The sequence below is a fragment of the Cavia porcellus genome, unplaced genomic scaffold, assembly GCF_034190915.1.
Source record: "Cavia porcellus strain 051 isolate PalLab524CR breed Dunkin Hartley unplaced genomic scaffold, mCavPor4.1 scaffold_2, whole genome shotgun sequence".
NCBI lineage: Eukaryota > Metazoa > Chordata > Mammalia > Rodentia > Caviidae > Cavia > Cavia porcellus.
Genome location: NW_026947485.1, coordinates 54,758,845 through 54,777,538, shown reverse-complemented (window position 1 = coordinate 54,777,538; position 18,694 = coordinate 54,758,845). Strand labels below are relative to the sequence as shown.

The following is an 18,694-nucleotide window of genomic DNA, read 5'->3' as shown; positions in this document are numbered from 1 at the left end:
TTTTCAGTTTCCAAATGTCCCAACATATTCAAAATATCGACATGTTATCTCAGTTATATAGCAAAGATACAAAAAACGAATTTGAAAAAGAAAAGCTAACACAAAATGAAGGAAGTCGAGAAATCTGTGTAACTAAACAAAAAGAACAGATTTCTCCAAAAAGCTGGGCCTAAAGAATGTATATTTTCGTATGTTACTATTGACTATAAGATCCTTGGAGAATCAAGGAGTGAGAAATAAATTAAAATTTTCCTATCTTCTTTTGTTCCATGCAGATTTTAAGGTACAACATTGTAATGATCAGATGTGAGTACACTGAACTAGATTCAAAATTCCACAGAGATTGTTTTCTGTTACCCACTTTTTCTTGAAATACACTCTGCTCTCACACATATAAAAATTAATGGAAACATCCGAAGTCTTAACGTTCTCTGTAAGGTGAATGTGGAGTATTTCTGGCCTAGAAACAACCCATGATATCATTTCCTGAGCTTATGGTATGAGGGCCAAGTGTCATTCTTTGTAAGCCTGTTTTTTTTTTTAAAAAGCAACATATTCTCTGCAGAAATAACCAATTTTTTTCTAGAAAAGCAAAAAGTTTAAGAGAAATACATTTAAAGAAAATAAAATGGGGACTATTCAGAAGGAAATCCAGAATTTCTTCTGTAAATAGAAAGAAAATCATTTTTAGCTGACAAAGAATAAGGACAGACTTCTAACATGTAGGAAATATACTCAGGCTCTCTATATGGACATAATTGCCTTATTGAATGAATTCAAAATATGATGCAAATATATTTTAAAGTATACCTGAAACTTAAGGAAATCATTGCCTAATATAATTTTGGAGTATATCAAATTTATTTTTCCCTATAAATTGTGGTAAGATTTGCATGGTATGGTTTTTGGAAAATCTTGAAGTACAATTTTGTCAGTGATACAGTGCATAATTTTGTATTTCTGAGCTAATTCAAAGTAACTTGCTGCTCATGGAGCTTCTGCAATGTGGGTAACTGGGTTGCATCTAAGCCTGTTTCAGTGCAAATTCTCTTAGTGTGACATCTCTAAATTCCCCATTCTACTTCCTTGTTCCATCTTTTATCTTGGATACATAAACTGTGTGTGGTCTTTTTATTTCTCATGCTTAATTAGGTATGGCATGAATATTAAGACCTAGTTAACTTGCTTTTGGTATACTAACTAAATACATATTATGTTCTTGAGTAAACAGTCAGTAATGCATGAATGGAATTTTAATCACTCACAGGTTCTACTTTAATCTGTGTATCTGTTACTTGTTTTGAACATAAGCTTAAGGGGGAAAAGAACTTGGGCAACCCAACCACTGCTATATATGACTTGTCTTTTTATACCCTATTTCGTCCAGTGAGAGGATTTTCATGCTTTCTGTATGGGCGCAACAGTGATATACATGGGGCCACGCATCTTAACTCTGTAAAGGTAGTAATTTAAACAGAAAAGTTATAAGACAAAAGATCTCACACATAAGCTTACAGTAGGGCAAGAAGTGTGAAGAATGCATTATAAGATCCATGATACATAAACTTGCATAATTTATCAAACCTTCATTGAGGATGATTTGCAAAAATCTTAAAGAGCAGTTTGTCCCTCTCTGCAAACAAAACAAAGAGAAGAATAACTAACAAGATAAAGAAAAGTGGAATAAAAAACAAGCAGAAGAGGAAAAAGGGGAGGGAGAACAGAAAAAAGACCTTAAAAGGAAGTTGTTCATTTTTTTAAAAATAAGTATGCTTTGAGCTCAGAAAGAATAAATATGAATTTCTTCTTGACAAACATCAGTTTAATCTAGCATTATTAGTCTGATCTATCCAGATCATATTATTAAAATTAGATTAATCTAGAGTGTTACCTTGATCAACAGTTTTCAGTTTTAAGGAGACTTTGCATGCTTGCTCAAATTCACTGAACTCAGAACAAACAATAGGAACCGTGCTCTCTATCCTCAGCTGGTGCTCCTTCCCATCCTCTGATATAGTGCTCAGTTCAGGTTGTAACTGATGGAAGAAAATTTGAACAGCAGTTTCATCAAAGTAGAATTTATTTCTAAAGTATAATTTGAAACCACACTTTCTCAGCATCTCCCCTTTTGCTAAAAGAGCTGGTGGTAATTTAATTTGTTAATTAAATTAAAATCAATTAAAACAAAAACAAATAAATATATAAGCAGTATGTAGAGAAGTACATGGAGTCACTACAGGGCTCTGGATTTAGACTCAATTTGGTTCCACGAAATGTTTTGGGTAAAGTTCAGCCTGCTTTAATGATTCTAGTTCTATGGTAGTCATTGGAAAATAGAGGAGATGCAGATTTCTGTATCTTTCTATTTGTTAGCTAACGTTTGCTGACAAATCAATGGAAGAGTCTGGTTATTTTGAGGGACTTACACTCACCATCTTCATTAGAAATTTGGTTATTTTAATATTGGTGGCATTTATAAAAGTTCAGCCCTTGGCTTATTTCTGAAGCTCTGCTTTTTCACAGTTAGACTGAATAGTGCTTAGAACTATTCCTCTTACACTTCACCAGCCAAGCTGTTTTGGAAGCAAGGTCTTTTATTTTTAAATGCACTATGGTAGGGAGTTTTGGTTTTGGTTAGCTCTGGAAACAGATGTTTCTTAGAACTGACTATTCTCTCTATTAGCTTAATGAGGAACAGTTTCTGGGGGATGACCACTGGCCCTTGACGTAGTCTGCTGAGCAGTTAGCAATGTAGATCAAAAGGTTCCCAAGTTCCCAAGATCTGAGCTCTGCTTCGCCTTAACTGTGGGAAGGCTATTCCAATGATGCAGTCCATTCTTTGTTTCCTGATTCCTACTGTGTATTCACTGTGACTTCAGCTAGAAAAAAGGTTTATTTTGATCCTGAGTTTTGTCCTCATAATCTATCAGTTTTCCTTTCTTGTCTGTAAACTACAAATGAGTCCAAGTCAAACTCCAGTTTTGTGAATAAAAAAAACATCCCTGATGCACTGTGCCTGCCAGGTTTTGCCTCTTGATATTTCCATTGTCAGGCACCTTCCATCACTTCTGATTCCCTGTAACCTTTGTTCACCTGTTAAAATAGCTCATTAGCTCTTAGACATGGTGCTACAATGCAATTCATAAAGCCCAGATCTCTGAAGCAATTTTAGTCGCATCTCTACATCTTAACCTGGTACTGCCCGTCAAAAATGCACAAAAGCTAAACACTGATATGCTAACTTTTGGTTATATAATAGAATGAATTATGAGAATAGAGTCTTTGCATTTTCCTGATTTGTTTTTTCTATTTTTAAAAAGCAACAACACAAAACAAAACAAAAAACAAGTTCTCTTTTTATGAAGACTTAAATTCTGAATTTTCTATTTTATTGATGATGCAAAAGCAACACACTTTCAGTAGAAACTATACTTTAAATTTTGAATTTTAATCTTTTGTTTGGCTGCGCTATTCCAAATATACTCTCCCCTGAAGCTGGCCAGGACAGGGGACCACAGAGCCCAGAAAGAGTCATGTGATCAAAAGAGTCACAGACCTGCATTCTGCAATACGCTAAATTGCTAAGCTATTGCAGTGTTAGGGAGGTTAGGTGCATTAAATACATTTGTGGCTTACACTACTTTCAACCTTTGATAAATTTACTGGGAAGTAACCTTATCATAAAACAAAGAACATCTGCATATCCCAACTTGAGTCCATTAGCAGAGGTTTTCAAGTTTTGTTGCACATTAGAAATATTAGGAGTGTTCTTCAAAAATACAGACTCCTGAGTTCCAACGTTCTGATTCAGTTTGTGCATACGCCAGGCATATCAGAGACAGATCACAGTTTTGAAACGGTTTCAGAACAGAGTGTGTAGTCCCTTCCCCTGAGTACCTACCTTAATGCCTGCAAAAAATTCTCTGCTTTCGCTGGCTAAACTTTGTACATGTGGTTTCTCCAAGAAAAAGACGGAAGCACTACAGAATATCTATGAATACAGTTAACAAACAGTTACCAATGAAATTACAGAGAAACATATAAATCATTGTCTTCAAATTCTTAATTTAGTGATAGATACTGTCAACAGATAAAAGAATTAAGCACTTTGTTTTATTTATTTATTTATTTATTTGGTACCAGGGATCAAACTCATGACCTTGTGCTTACTAGGCAAGTGCTTAAGCCACTGAACTGAATCCAAGGCCCAAGAATTAAGGACTTTAAATACTTGCCTGAAATTTTACAAAATTCCATCATTATAAAATGTTACTTACTTGAACATTAACATGAAGTATAGTAGATTTTTATGTAATACATATTTGAAAATAGATAAAAGTGATATCACTGAAAAAAAGAAAAACACAGTTTTCTACAGATAAGGGAATCCTTTTAAAACCTAAAAAAAGACATGTAGTTACAAAGATTCATCAATGATAATCAGTAAATTTCTCAAAGGAGATGTTCATGGATAATCAGACTATATTACTGATTCATCTAATTATCACTAGAACTAGCACAGTTACCTTGGAGGAAAAAAAGTGCAAAAAACATAATGCTTTATATTCTGAGGTCAAAATTTGCCCTGTTTAAAAAATAGTGCATTATTGAAGATAAAAGATAGTCCACATTGTAACATACCTTATCGCCAAGTCTGAGATTTATGCCATCAAGTTCTAAAAGAGAGAATGACTGAACTGTGGTCTCTTGTTTCAGCTCTTCTTTGATTTCTTGAGAAGAAAGCCTAGACCAAGTTATGAGAAATCCCACCGAGGCATTGGACGGGGAAACATCAAAGGCACACCTACAGAAAAGCCTGGACTCGATCACCTCCACCACAATCTCTGGCCTTCCCGGAGGTGGAGGCGGCCATGAGGGCAGCAGTTGTCCTGGTGGGAGAAAATGCAAATTTGTAAATTGAGGATCTTAAAGAATGAAGATTGGCTTATGAGGAAAACACTCGAAGATTACAACTCTGGTATTTCTCTTAAGGAAAAATGCAACATGTTCAGAAAAAAAATGATTATTTTCCAGCAGTCAACAAATTAACACATTCATGTTTGATCTACCTATATGTATTGCTTGACAGAGCAACTTTGCTTATCAGGGTCATACTGATGCAAGCTGTCTGCCTCTGAAGAAATCTGCTTCTTGAAAATAAAAGTAATTTACCTTCTTTTAGGCAATTATCTTTTCTAAAAGACTAAAGAAACAAAATTCAAGCTTTGTACATTATTATTTCTTGTTACGAAGAAAAAGTCACTATAGTGTAAAAGCAAATGACTGTCTTTTACTTTGATAATTTACTCTTACAACTCAACTTCAGCCAAGAAGAGCTACTCATTCTGGGTGACTACACTGACAGTTAAATAAATTGTCAAGTAAAAAAACAGTAATTTTTTTCAATTTTCTGAGACTAAAATAAAACAAAAATCTTTGGAAGTCTTTCAGGCCTCATTTCGCAAATGATCAGAGTTAAAAGAAAAATGTGTAAATACATCATACTAGTTTCTAGAAGAAGTTAGTTTTAATTTCTGCCTATTATGAAAAATATATATTGAAAAGAGAAAAATTTTAAAAACAAAGTCTTTGGTGTTTATTTTTGATATACATGCAGTCTTCCTGGAAAACCAAATGGAGCTGTACTGTATAATCTAACTTCTTTAGCCACAATAATGGATCAATACCTACTAAAGCTACAGAAAGTACACCTACATTTTAATGCTTTTTGCTGAATACTCAGTCACTATTTACCTATTAGAAGTATTAAATCAGTTGTTCCTGTATATTTGACAATTCTTTCTTTTCACATTATTGAAAAATATTTTGCTTGCAAATTTCCTTGAATAGTTCTCTAAAATGGATTTTTGGAAGTATAAATATAAGTACAAATACATGTAGATTTTTAAGAATATTGAGATAAATTACCAAATTTTGTCATGAAAAATCCCACCAATATTCACATTTTTCTTTAATTATTGTATTTTGGTTAACTTCAGAAATATTTCTTCAAGCATGATAACATTCCTTTTTATTTTTTTATATATTTCAGGTGGTAATACTGTCTTTTATTTGTATAATTCAATATGCAAAGACACAGAATATAAATAACTAGTTGAAATTATTAGTTAATAAGTATACACATTATTTAAAAAGAAAATCACTAATTTATAAGTACATTATTTTAAAAGAAAATATTATACTTACCAATGCAGTCACCTCCTATTTCTATTTCTTCAGGACCACATGTGTGTAATTTTGTGTCAGAAATAGCTGCAAATAGTTAAGTTTTAAAATTTATTCAAATGGGCACAGAGATATAAACATACATGTATCTGACGTATGTTTTAATATTGGACCAAGACTTTCTTAATTGTGTATTCTGTTGTTGCTGTTTTGTAATAATTGTTTTCTTTAGCGAATAGGGCCTGTATTTCAAAATAATCAGAGCTTTCATATACTATGTTCTAAATTTGAATCTGCACCACTAAATAATGAAACATACGTGACAATATCAAAGCAATAAGAACTCTCATGAAGCATGGAAATGTAGTACTGTACAGTCACTCTGAAAGACAATTTGAAAATTTCATAGACAAATACATTTATCATCACAGAGAAAGCATGCTTTATGGTATTTACGCAAAAAAGTTGAGGGCCAGGGATTTAGCTCAATGGCATAAGCGCCTGCTTTGCAAGTGTGCAGTCATGAGTTTGATCCCCAATACCAAAAAGAAAAAGAGTTGAAAATTTCAAACTAAAACTCAAACATGAGTATTTATAAATATGAATATTTATAGCACCTTAATTCGGAATTTGATAATTGTCTCAGTATTTTGGGGGAGCAATTTTAATATGATATTTATATTTTAGCTTTATAAAAGTTTTACATTTGAGCTTTTATATTTGAATGTATAAATTTTATGTTTTTCATAATACATGTTTTCCTAGAAATTTTGTAATTTTTAGCTTTTATATTTTGGTATATCACTATTGAGAGGATTTAAGGTGTTTCCTTTGGATTTGATGAAAAGTATGGACTAAAGTTGCCTCTTTTTCATATGAATTGTATTTCATGCATGTGCAGACAATATCATTTCTGTATTACTATGTTGAAAATTAGTTATCTCTATGGATATTGGGCTATTTCTGGGATTTATTTTTTCATTGATTATATTTGCTTATCCTGATACAAATTATATATATATATATATATATATATATATGACAGGCCTGTGCAGCCACATCAGACTGAGAACATTATCTTTCTTAACTAGTCTCTATCTGAGGTAAAATACATAATGCCTTATTTTCTTAGAGATTTTTGATCAGTAATAACATATTTGCATCAAATTGAGAAACCATTTGAAAAAACAAAAGTGGAATTGGGGTTTTTAAGCAAAGTGGAATTGGCAGTTTTAAGCAAAAAACAGTTACAAACCTTCTAAAGTATTAAAATTGTTACTTTTCATTGATAAAATTGGAAGAAATACTTAACCATGGAGAAAACATATGGTCTTTATGCTGACATTAAAAGATAAAACTTTTAAGAGATAAAAACGCTAAATATGTTAAATTTTTTTTCTATCAATGCTGGTTCAAATTTCCTAGCTATGAAAAGCATTATTTTTTAAGATTTGACATTTATTACGCCCAATTAAATTATTAAAATTCCAAACAACAGATTTGTATATGCATGTGTGTGATGATGGGGATTGAACCCAGGGCTTTACACATGTTAGGCAAGCCCTCTACCATGGAGTTCTGCCCCAGTTTTAAAGTTTTACTTTAACTACTCTAAGAACTAAATAACTGCTGTATTTGTTTTGCTGTTATCCGTGCTTTGTGGTTGGTTAGTTTGGAGGTTACTGGCTTAATAATGAAAATGTTTTAAGTGTTACGGATACAATAATTACTGTTTGCTGAATTAAAGGTTTGCCTCATTCGATAACAACAATCTACGACACGATTTGAGTCTCCTACATAGATTTTGAGTTGTCTAAACAGTCCAAGCCAAAACAAATAAACAAACAATAATGTCATTATATAGTTTCTGTTTTGAGTCTCCTGCAGCTGAGGAGTTGGAAGATTTATTTCACTAAACACTGTAGACAAGCACAGTCTTTTTGACAACAATGTATCACAGCACTCTAACATAAAGGGCATACTGTCTACTTTCAAAGAGTTCCTAGTCATAGTTCAGCATAGTTTGATTATTTTCCTCTATTTCTCTAATGTATTTATATAGTAAGGACTCATGGATACTTATTTCATTCTTTGATAGTAGGGATTCATATATTTATTTTATTGAGAATTACATCCAGTTTATTTTTCATTGTTTTGTTATTTTGAGACAGAATCTTGATGTGTAGCCGGGACTGTTCTCAAATCGGAGGCGGTCACCCTGCCTCAGCCTCCTGAGTGCTGCAACTACAGGCATGTGTCACCATGTCCAGCCAGTTTATTTATATATATTTTCTGAGATACTCCACTAGAAAATAAGTTTATAAGGTTTGATATCTCACTTGTCTTGTTCATAACAGTGGGTTAAAAGCCAAAATAATTCAGGGCACAGGATACACATTCATTTTGTTCATTTCAGTGAGTAAAAGATGAAATAAAATCCAGATTTTTGTTCATCATCTTTCATCTTTTAATAAAAGAGACAAAGAGTATAGAGGAAACCAAAGAACTTTTGATGCAATCATAGTATGTAATGAGAAAGCTATGAGAAATCTGTTTTATATCAGTACATATTTTTGAGCACTATAAGAACTTATAGACTGGATGTAATAGTGGATGCCTATAATCCCAGCACTCAGGAAGCTGAAGCAGGAGAGTAGCTGCAAATTTGAGGCCAGCCAGGGCTTTGTAATAGATTCAGGGCCAGGGCTGGGGATTTAGCTCAGTGGCATAAGCGCCTGCCTGGCAAGCGCAAGGTCCTGAGTTTGATCCCTGGTACCGCAAAAAAAAAAAAAAAAAAAGGAAATAAATAAATAAATTCAAGGACAGTGTAACCCGTATAGTGAGACACTACCCCACCCCACAAAAAAGAATCCCAAGCAAATACTGGCAATTTAAACTGAAAATCTGGCTTCAATGGGCCAACAGTGTTAGATTAATCTCTTACTGAGATTTGCATTAACTCAATACAACCTATCCAGAGAATAGCACAGAGTTCCATGAATGGCAGTTCATGTGTATCACCAATATTTTCTTACCTTCTGCACAGTAGCCCATACATCCCTGAGTGGGTTGTAGAAAGTACACGAAAAAACTCCCACAGTTTCTCACAGGCACTGGGATTTGAAAGAGACAGCAGTCTTTCTTAGGGCTAAACAAAAACTGCCAGGTGGCACAAGCTGTCAGATGCTTGGTCTCCCCAGCAGGAGGCAGAGTTTCTGAAGCTCTTAGAGACAGCCAGATGGGGGCCTGAGTTCCACAGTGGTTCATCTTTTTGCATCATAGAACACAAAAGTTGAAAATGAACTATATCTTCACATAGAAAAATCAACTTTGCATTTTCTTCAAAACAATCTTTAGAACACAAAAGTACTAGTCATTATAAAATCTTTAAGCTTATACCATAAAAGAACAGTAAATTTAACATATACATAATTTAAAAGTATCTCACAATTTTAAAACAATGTTATTCAGTGTAAGTACTTTTATCCTATTTGTTACATTTTATTATAAACTAGAGAAATTTGACATATGATAAATTACTAAAATAGATGATTTGCTGTAAAACAAGATAAGGAAAATTTATCTTTCATACTTATAGCACAAAGACAAACTGATTTAAAAATTTTTGACCAAATTTCTGGAAATACTTTATGTAAGAAATTAATGAATATGTCAAGATATAGCAAAAAACATGTGAATGCAAAGACTGTTCAAAATCAGGTGATGAAACAATTAATAATTTGGAAGATAATGAAGTTAAAAGCATATCTGAAGTCTATTATGAAAGTCAGTTCCAGTTAAAAAATGGAGTTAAACAGAAAAATTTTTTAAAGAGTAGATAGCTGGGCAGAATTTATTAAATGTGTGATCTTGGAGAAGGCTCAACATCCTTTTCTTTTATATTAGATAGTTAAAGCATTCACCTCAAGGTGCTATGGAAATATGTAAATGTGATAATGTTTGTAATTGTGTTGCCCTGACAGTATTGTGGCTCAGTGTTTCTAAACCATATTATAATTCTTAGTCTTGCTATTTTTATATTTAAAAACAAATGAAAATATCACAAAAAAGATTAATAGATATGATTAAAAAATAATTTTGGAGTATAAAATAAATACGAGTTAGATAAGGAGTAAATTTTGTAAGTGATGTTATATTTAGTATGCTAATTTATTTATTGCTATATCATTATATTTATTAATTTCATTTTCATTATGTCATTATCCAGTCAAAAACTCTAAGAGTAAAAAAATATTATTTACAAAAGAAATTCAGGTAAGAATATTCAGTACTGAAAAAGGCATTTTCTATTAGAATAGGAATTAAAATTTTGTATTGTTTTATATAACTTCTATAAAAGCTCAAAAAGACATTAAGTTTCACTAACCTTACAAAAATCAATCTTGCTAAATACTAAAATTCTATTAATCAGAATATGTATATTTGTTAATTCAGAATTACTCATATCAAAATTCTGAATTTGCACACACAAGGCAGTCACTTAATAAATATGGCATATTTATTTACTGCAAAATAATATTTTCAAAAATGATTTAGAAAGGCCTTGTAATTCAGGAACATGCTAGTGCTGTAACTGTAACTGGAAAAAAAGCATATTAACAAAACATAAGAAAAAAGAAATAATAGCAAAACATTAATTATAATTATGCCAAATGTATGAACTATTAGTAAATGTTCTATTCCTGTCCTTTATTTTTTTAAGTTTTCTATACTGCTAATGTGTTAAACATTCCAAGCAGAAATTTATTTAATTAGACCTGTATTATCCTGTAGTAAAAAAGAAAATTACATTGATTCTCCATTTTGGTGCCCTAAATTCTTGGTTCCAGAAGGGGTGGGGTGGGGTCAGGGCCAAGAAACACTTTTCCACGGGAACAGTAGGACAAGTCTCACCGGACAGCCAGGAAAAGAGACAGAAAGCCTTTCACCTTCATTTAAGTTTGTGTGAGCTTCTACATCAACTGTAGCTCATTTTACCAAAGAAAAAGAACACAAATGTTTAAGAATATAATGAATTACCTGCAACTTTCCTGAACTTTATTTTTTAAACCTTGATCCTTTATTAATTTTCAGGGTTTTGCAAGCAAAACGTGACAAAAGTGACAAATAAAAAAGACAGCCCTAATGACATAAAATAAAATCAACTATTAAAGTGTGAGCTTTTCTCTGAATTTTTAAGTTAATATTAAAAATGAAAATCATTTCTGTTTCTGCCTAATTCACACAATGTGGGTAATGATGAGGAAAAGAAATCTGTTAAGAACTAACCCGTATGACACAGTCTCCCTCCAAGTGTTAAATGGTATCTGCGGGCCTTCCAGGTTAAAAAACCATGACCTTCAGGAATGAAATCATACCTGATACAGTGTATGATTACAGAAAATAAATGCTTAGGTGAGGATGAGCACTTCTAATAACCTGGCAGGGTGCACTGGCCTATTTCTGGACTATCGCAGCTCCTGTGTTAGCCAGGTATCACAGCTGAACTCTCCTGAAGTCTGGACTTTGGGGAGACCAGACAGCTGAGAGAGACGCAGCTTATGAGAAAGAGACAGGGAAGCTGCCCAGTAATCACTGGCCATGAGACTCACGCTTGGCCACTGTCTTCATCTGTACAGTAACACTGGCTACCTCAAAGCCTTAGAAAGATCAAATGAATTTACAATTGATAATGTTCCCTAGTGCAGAAAATGTATGAATCACAAAACGTATGTCTTTATCATCTTGATACTGAAGACAGTGAGGTAAAGGATTTCAGCTTTTATGAAATTTAGACTTTGTCCTGCTTTTATAGCATGAGATGTAGTCCCATAACGGGAGTTGAACTGAAAGGTCATAAAGAGATGAAGGCTATTCCTGAAAGTCTTATCACCTGAATGGGAACTATTAATGAATTTGAGGAAATCTGAATCCAAAAATTGTCACTCAGAGAAGTAGAACTCTCAATGGAAACTCAAGGAGGACGTTGGTAAGGAATCTAAGCTAGCTGAGCAATATCCAAGAAATCAGGTTTTGTGTTTGTTCTTCTTGTACATCGAATGTGATTCCATATATGAAAGTTCAAAAATAGACAAAATTCAGCCTGGTGTGCTCAAAAACAAAATGCTTGTCTGTTCACAAACAATAAAAACTAAAGTATGTTGGATGCACAGATTGTGGGGTTAGGGAAAAAGCCTCAGCAGGATGAGGTCAGATAACTGAATTTGCTGTCAGTGCACTGCTTGCGAATTGGGGCCAGGAAATACTTGGAGATTTCACAGCCAGGCTACGTTCTCTTCAGTCTTCCATTAGGGGGTGCTCTGCCCGCAGACGCCTTGGCAGGGGAGCCCACAAGAGCAGGCAGCTAGCAACTGCCAACAACTGAAGCACAAAAATACATAGCATTTATTGTTTGCAGGTTATTTATGGTGAAGCCCTGGAGAGTAATTTTTTATATTTGATACTTGGTTCTTTTATGTGCTAGCTGGGTAACTCTAGGGGGATTATTCCTAAGAAGGTATGTGCTCTGTGCTGTTTGACGGAAATAATGACTGATAGACTGACAGAGTTGTCAAAATTACATAAGCTATTATGGGTAGAAACACTATGGACTGGATGAGGCACAACATTAACTGCTGTTATTAGTAATATTATTGGACAGGAATATTCTTTTGAATTAAGTCAACCTATACATAATGAAGCCTATGTGAAAATAAGTCCACTGTAAGACTCAGTCGTTATATAAAAAAGCATGGAAGGGAAGCCACATGCAGTTTTCAGTGAGCTCACGTACCTCAACACATTTGGTTGGCATCTCCGCAGGTTGATCAAAGATGAGGAATCGATACCACCCGCGGGGAAGAGAGTGGTCACAGATGAGGTCTTGAGCATCGGCCTGCTGGAGTTGCCGGGAGTCGAAATGGACACTTCGGTAAGGATTTTGAAGAATCTGGTGGCCCCCGGGAGAGCACTCCTGGGCTACATAGAAAAACAGGTGTGTTGATGTGATGTGTTCAGTTCTCAGGTAAAATTGATTTCCAAAACAAAAACAGAAGAAATAAACCACAATAGTATAGGAAACCTGTGTGAACTGTCTTAAATCTCTCAAAAATCACGGGTGGCTGAGCCTGCACTTTCCGTGGACACACTAAACAGCTCAACAATACCCTTCAGAATGCATTTTTGAGGGACTTTTAGACCTTTATTTTCATTTTATTTTAACAAGGCAATAGAGCTGATTGTTCTAACTTGAGTTAGAACATATTTTGATCACCTCAAATTCAGGCCTTGCAGTGATTCTCCTTGGGCCTAAGTCCTCCAGATTTGAGTTAATCCTCCTGGAGTTTTCAGCCCAGGAAAACACATTCTCCAACTCTAATCCTATCTTTGCCAGATCCTGGAATGCAGCAAACCGAACTAATCTTTTAAGGTTGGTCTCATTTTGGTAACTCATAAAGTGCCTTCACATAAAGTTTCCTGCCTTTTTGGTGCTGGAAAGAATATAAGTTGTTAGTCTAGTTCCTGTCTCCCTCCATCTTTCCCTCCCCTCCCCTCCCCTCCCCTCCCCTCCCCTCCCCTCCCTGCCCCCATATTGGAGTTCCCTTTATGATGAACCGTGGGAAAAGCAAGGGAGTAGAGAGGAGAAGGTTTAAAGAAGAAACAAGAAGAGTTCTGAGTTACTTTCAAGGAATCTATTTTCTTTGTGTTAAACAAGTGGGACAGAGTCATCTTTCCGTAAAGATCTCTTGTACTTTAGGAAATCTGATTTTAAAAGATAATATGAAACATTTCAGGTGGAGAAAGGAAGAAGAGGGATGAAAATGGAATTAACACGTGTTATGCAGGTGTACCAACACACCAACTCCACACACAGAAGGTAAACAATATCTACTACAAACATTTACAAGTCATTTTTTAAAAATCACACATAAAATGTAACTTAGTGACTCACTGTAAGAATATAGTATTCTCAGATTAATTATTTCCGAGGGTGGGGGTGGAAATCATTTAACTTGCAATCTAACTCTTCGGATAATTGAGGTCCACTTGCCTCTAGGATACTTGGCATGTTCAGCAAAGGCGTCGGACTGCAGATTAACAGGGATGCTAAGCTCAGGATACCAGCAGAAAACAGGAAAACACAGCACCCAAGGTCTGAGAGGAGAGAAGGCTGCAGCCATCAGCGCGCAAAACAGAAGTGCAGAGCAGCACAGCAGGAAGCGACCTTGCAAAGACAGCGCAGGACTCGGAGGAGATTTGTGGGGAACAAACCTCGTGGCCCCCGGAGAAGCCGCGACTTACCTGGCTGAGCTCTGCCCGGGGCCAGGAGCATCAGCGCCAGGGCCCAGGGCCAGGCTCCGCCGGGCATCGCTGCTGCTGCAGTGCACTGGAGTCCACCCGGGTCTCAGCCTCCGCGGGGACCCCGAGACTCCACCCCTCCTGCCCCGCCCCTCACCACGGAGTCAGCGTCCCCGTTCCCTGCACCCCTCCGCCGCCCAGGGCGCCACCCTGCGTCCCCACGGCCGGGGCAGGCGTGCAGCTGCAGCGTGGTGACCTCAGAAATTGCTCTGAAGGACCTGCAGTAAGATAATGCCTGCGACTTTCTCTTGGAAGGGGCAGCAGCCCCGACCCCAGGGCCCAGGGATTCAGAGTTGCTGCGCAAGTGAGCAGCTTCCCAGATGCTCCGGCGACCTAAGGTCTCCTAGGTGAACCCTTGGGAGAGGAGTCAGCTGCCAGCAGAGGGCAGTGTGGGGCACCTAGCGCCCGCTATGGCTCAGACCACAATTTTGTCTGTACAAGTTACAGGTTCTGGGCTCAGACTACTCATGGTGGTGAAGACAGGGGGTTCCCAAATTATGTCTTATTTTTAAATTGTTAATGCGTATTAATTATTTGAAAATAAATTACCACTCAAAAGCTTAAAACCTGTCTCAAAAACTGAAAGTATTAACCCTTATGGAAAAGAAATTCTCAGTGCTGAACAAAAGTTGTTTCCAGATCCCTTTGACATCCTACAAGGCTGCCCCATTTTTTAAGATCGAAGTGAAATATTTTTTTGAAGGACTGGCTAGGCAATCTTCATATTAAAGTCTAAATGTGGATGAACAATTTCATGTGGGCAAGATGAAAACTTAGAGATTTGTTAATATATATATATATATATATATATATATGTATGTATGTATGTATATAACCTTCGTTTCAACTTATATAGTATTCATTAAGCCGAAGCAGAAAAGTAAACATCAGTTTTCTCAGTATATTTGTGAATTCCAGAAAAAATAACAGTTTTAATCATGTAGCACACCTTTGTAACTCGTCTAGCAGTAGCTATAGAAATACAAACTTTCATACTTTCTTGAAAGATAGTATCATGTATCTAACTTAGTTTATTTCATATATTTCCTTGAAGTTTTCAATTTACAATGACCAGTCTATGAATTTATAATGCACTTATACCAAAAACCAATTTTTCATCATATAAGCTGAATTAGGAAGGGAAAAAGAAACTAAAAACAAGAATTTTTAAGCTCTCAATGGAAAATTTAAACTGGTTTTGATCTCCAAGAATGTACTAGACACAGGACTATTTAAAAAACCCAAAAAGTAATAAAAATAGTGTTCTACCGTGTATCTGGTAAGATTAATCAGGAATTTTTGTACGGTGTGATTTTTTGTTACATTTATTATTTCTGAAAAGAAGAAAAACATCAACATACCCTCATTAAAGAGACTGACAGCGTTTGTCAACTTCAGGACATGTTGCTGGAGGTAAGTAAGAATGTCTGTGGGAAGACGTGAAGTCACTGCTAAATACAATACAGGTAGCTTGGATGGAAAGCAAACTTTTCAGGAGAAAATTTCAAATGATGATTTCCTTAGAAAATAAAGCAGTTCAGGTGTTACAGTTTCATTTAAAAAGTAACATGAGCCTTAATGGTCCAAGTACCAACTTCAGAGGGCAGAATGGCCCAGAGCACAGTGGCTAAGCCCACAGGACCCTGGCTTCACTCCTTCATCTGCAACTGTTTTCTGGCTGTTTGAAACTTTGAGCAGCACATTCACCCCCTCAACCAATGGTAATATCCTATAGAGTTTAATAATCACAACTGTATGTGTGTTGTTCATGTGAGGAGTAGACTGGGCTTAAGGGGGAGAGAGACAGAGACAGAGACAGAGAGACAGAGACAGAGAGAGACAGAGAGAGAGAGAGAGAGAGAGAGAGAGAGAGAGAGAGAGAGAGAGATGCTCTTGGTATAACGTCTGGTCCAGGGTAGCTATTGTGACTGAATATAATAGTTTCCTGTTATGAACATAAGGGATAAAAGCTATGTAATTAAACCTTTTCCTTACCTCTTTATTACAAAGGTGTGCTATTCCTCAGTATTATTTTATTACAGTGTACTGCATCATTTGGAGCTGAATGAAAAATATACCGTTACATTACACAAATTCTTCCTAAGTGTTGCTAAATGAGACTGCTCTTGCTTCTTTCTGAAGCCATCCTGGCAGCAGTGCCAACCCCAGTGGGACAAGAGATTCCCTTGTGTGTGTTTATTTGAGCTACACACAAGTGCACGCGGAAGCAGAAACCAAGCCATACTTGGCTCTGACTGTGGCAGAACAAGGAATGCTGAACTGCAGAGAGAAGAAGATGAGGAGAGGAGAAGAAGGAAAGGGAGGGGAGGAGAAGACAAGGAGAGGAGAGAGGAAGAGGGCAGAAGTGGGGAAGGGAAGGGAGAACCACGTGAGAGTAGCTGAGAAACAGGAAACCACCCACATGCATAGGGATTTGGAGAGACACAGAGAAAGCTAGACATAAAAACAGAGACAGACAGGAAGGAGGAGATTAACTTCTTCGTGGTTTTCTACTCTATGGCTCTGGACTCTTTGGAGGATTACTTATACTTCCTGCTGTGAAGTTCCATGAAAAAATCCTAATACATAGTGTATTAAATTGAGTTTAGTGAGTTTGAATTTGTTTCTTTGTTGTTTACCATTAAAAGATAGTGTGTAACACCAGTAGAAAATATAAACGATGTAAATTATTACCATTGGTAAGGAAAAATAAAATATCATCATAATTTATACTTAAATACTATGGTCATTTTGATACTCCCACCTTGCCAGATATCAGACACCAACTATGTGTTCCCCAAAACAGAATAAATTTTAAGGAACAACAAAGGTTAAGAGTAGGAAATATTTATTGAAAAAGAGAGATACAGCTCCTGAGAAATAGCAGAAGACACGAAAAGTGGTAACTGCAGACCCCACTTTGCAGAAGAAATTTTGTAGAGCAAAATTGCAGGTGGTACAAAATTCTGAGGTGGGTACAAAATCATGAGGTGGGCACAACATGGGACAAAACTGTGATCAACCAGTAAGATTAGAAGTCTAGCAGCTGAGGTAACAGTGATCCAATGAGGAAGCAAGTCAGCTAGCAAGTGCACCTGGAAAGAACAAGGACTTTTCTAGCAAGAGACAAATGAGGGTGTGAGGTGACCCACAGCTGCCTAGACTTCTTTGGTCAAGGTGAGCACAATCCCCAACCCGTTCACCGTGTCTCCATCTTGAGACCTGACCCTCAACAGATGCACCTCCAGCCTAGTCCTGTCTGACTGCCTGTGATATTTCTACCTAACTAAGCTGTCTATAATAATTTGTTAGGAGGGAAATAGACCAGTTGTCTGGCCACAAAAGCCAGTTAATCAAAAAGCAGTAAGGAAAAGTATGGTTAGATCATTTGCACAGTTACAAGAATCAGCAAGTATACTCAGTGTTTTAAAGGAAAATGATGTCATGTAAGACAGACTGAAATATCATAGCTGATTACTTTTATTGTGGTTAGTTACAGAGATTCTAACTGAAAATAGCTGCTGGAGGAGCAGAGGTATGATTCACTGATATTGAAGCCCAACAAATAAAATTTACCAAATATGTCCTGTCCTTAATTTTCATGCATAAACTGTTTCCCCTATTCCTTCTTTTCTTTTCTTGCATTTCAAACAGCTTCTTATTTGAATTTTCTACAAATTAATGAGAAAAAGCTGAATGAATAGGGAATCAGTTTTATTTAAATATATTAAAGAAGAAAATAGATTCATAACTGAAAAAGACATGCTCTCAAATCTGCACTACATTTTACTCATGATGTATCTATCTTCTTCTTGAATTATAGGAAAATCATAATATTTAAAAGAAGAATTAAAGTGAATAACTCATTTAGTTTTCCTTCGAAAATTCCTTTAAACTTGGTTCCTCCGTTAGTTTTCCCTGTTGCGGGTGATATTGAGCAATAGACGCTTCTGAGCTTGCTGCTTGTTAGGGTTGAACGGGGTGAGGGTTGGGTGGGGCAGGAAGCCGCTGCTCCCCTGGCTTGCGGGTTAATGAGGAGGATTCCACCGGGAGAGGCCTGCTCCCTTCTGTTGTCATTCGTGCTCTGCCTTGTGGAGGAAGAAGAAAGTCTAGGAGCACCTGGTGCTGCCGTGCTGGCCCAGTTCACGGC

General features: G+C 36.0%; 1 protein-coding gene across 2 annotated transcripts in view; it reads right to left on the bottom strand.

Annotated features, from left to right (window-relative positions):
* Vwde (von Willebrand factor D and EGF domains) overlaps nt 1–14,900 on the bottom strand; it is a 72,936-nt gene extending 58,036 nt beyond the window's left edge. For both annotated transcript variants that reach the window (XM_063242079.1, XM_063242083.1), the window contains exons 1-7: nt 14,488–14,900; nt 12,980–13,164; nt 9,222–9,453; nt 6,208–6,273; nt 4,642–4,889; nt 3,902–3,991; nt 1,892–2,036 (exon numbers count right to left, since the gene is read on the bottom strand). In XM_063242079.1, the coding sequence (XP_063098149.1) occupies nt 1,892–2,036; nt 3,902–3,991; nt 4,642–4,889; nt 6,208–6,273; nt 9,222–9,453; nt 12,980–13,164; nt 14,488–14,554 (1,033 nt within the window). In that variant the 5' untranslated portion in view covers nt 14,555–14,900. The remainder of the gene's footprint in view (nt 1–1,891; nt 2,037–3,901; nt 3,992–4,641; nt 4,890–6,207; nt 6,274–9,221; nt 9,454–12,979; nt 13,165–14,487) is intronic.
* Nucleotides 14,901–18,694: the final 3,794 nt, after the last annotated feature.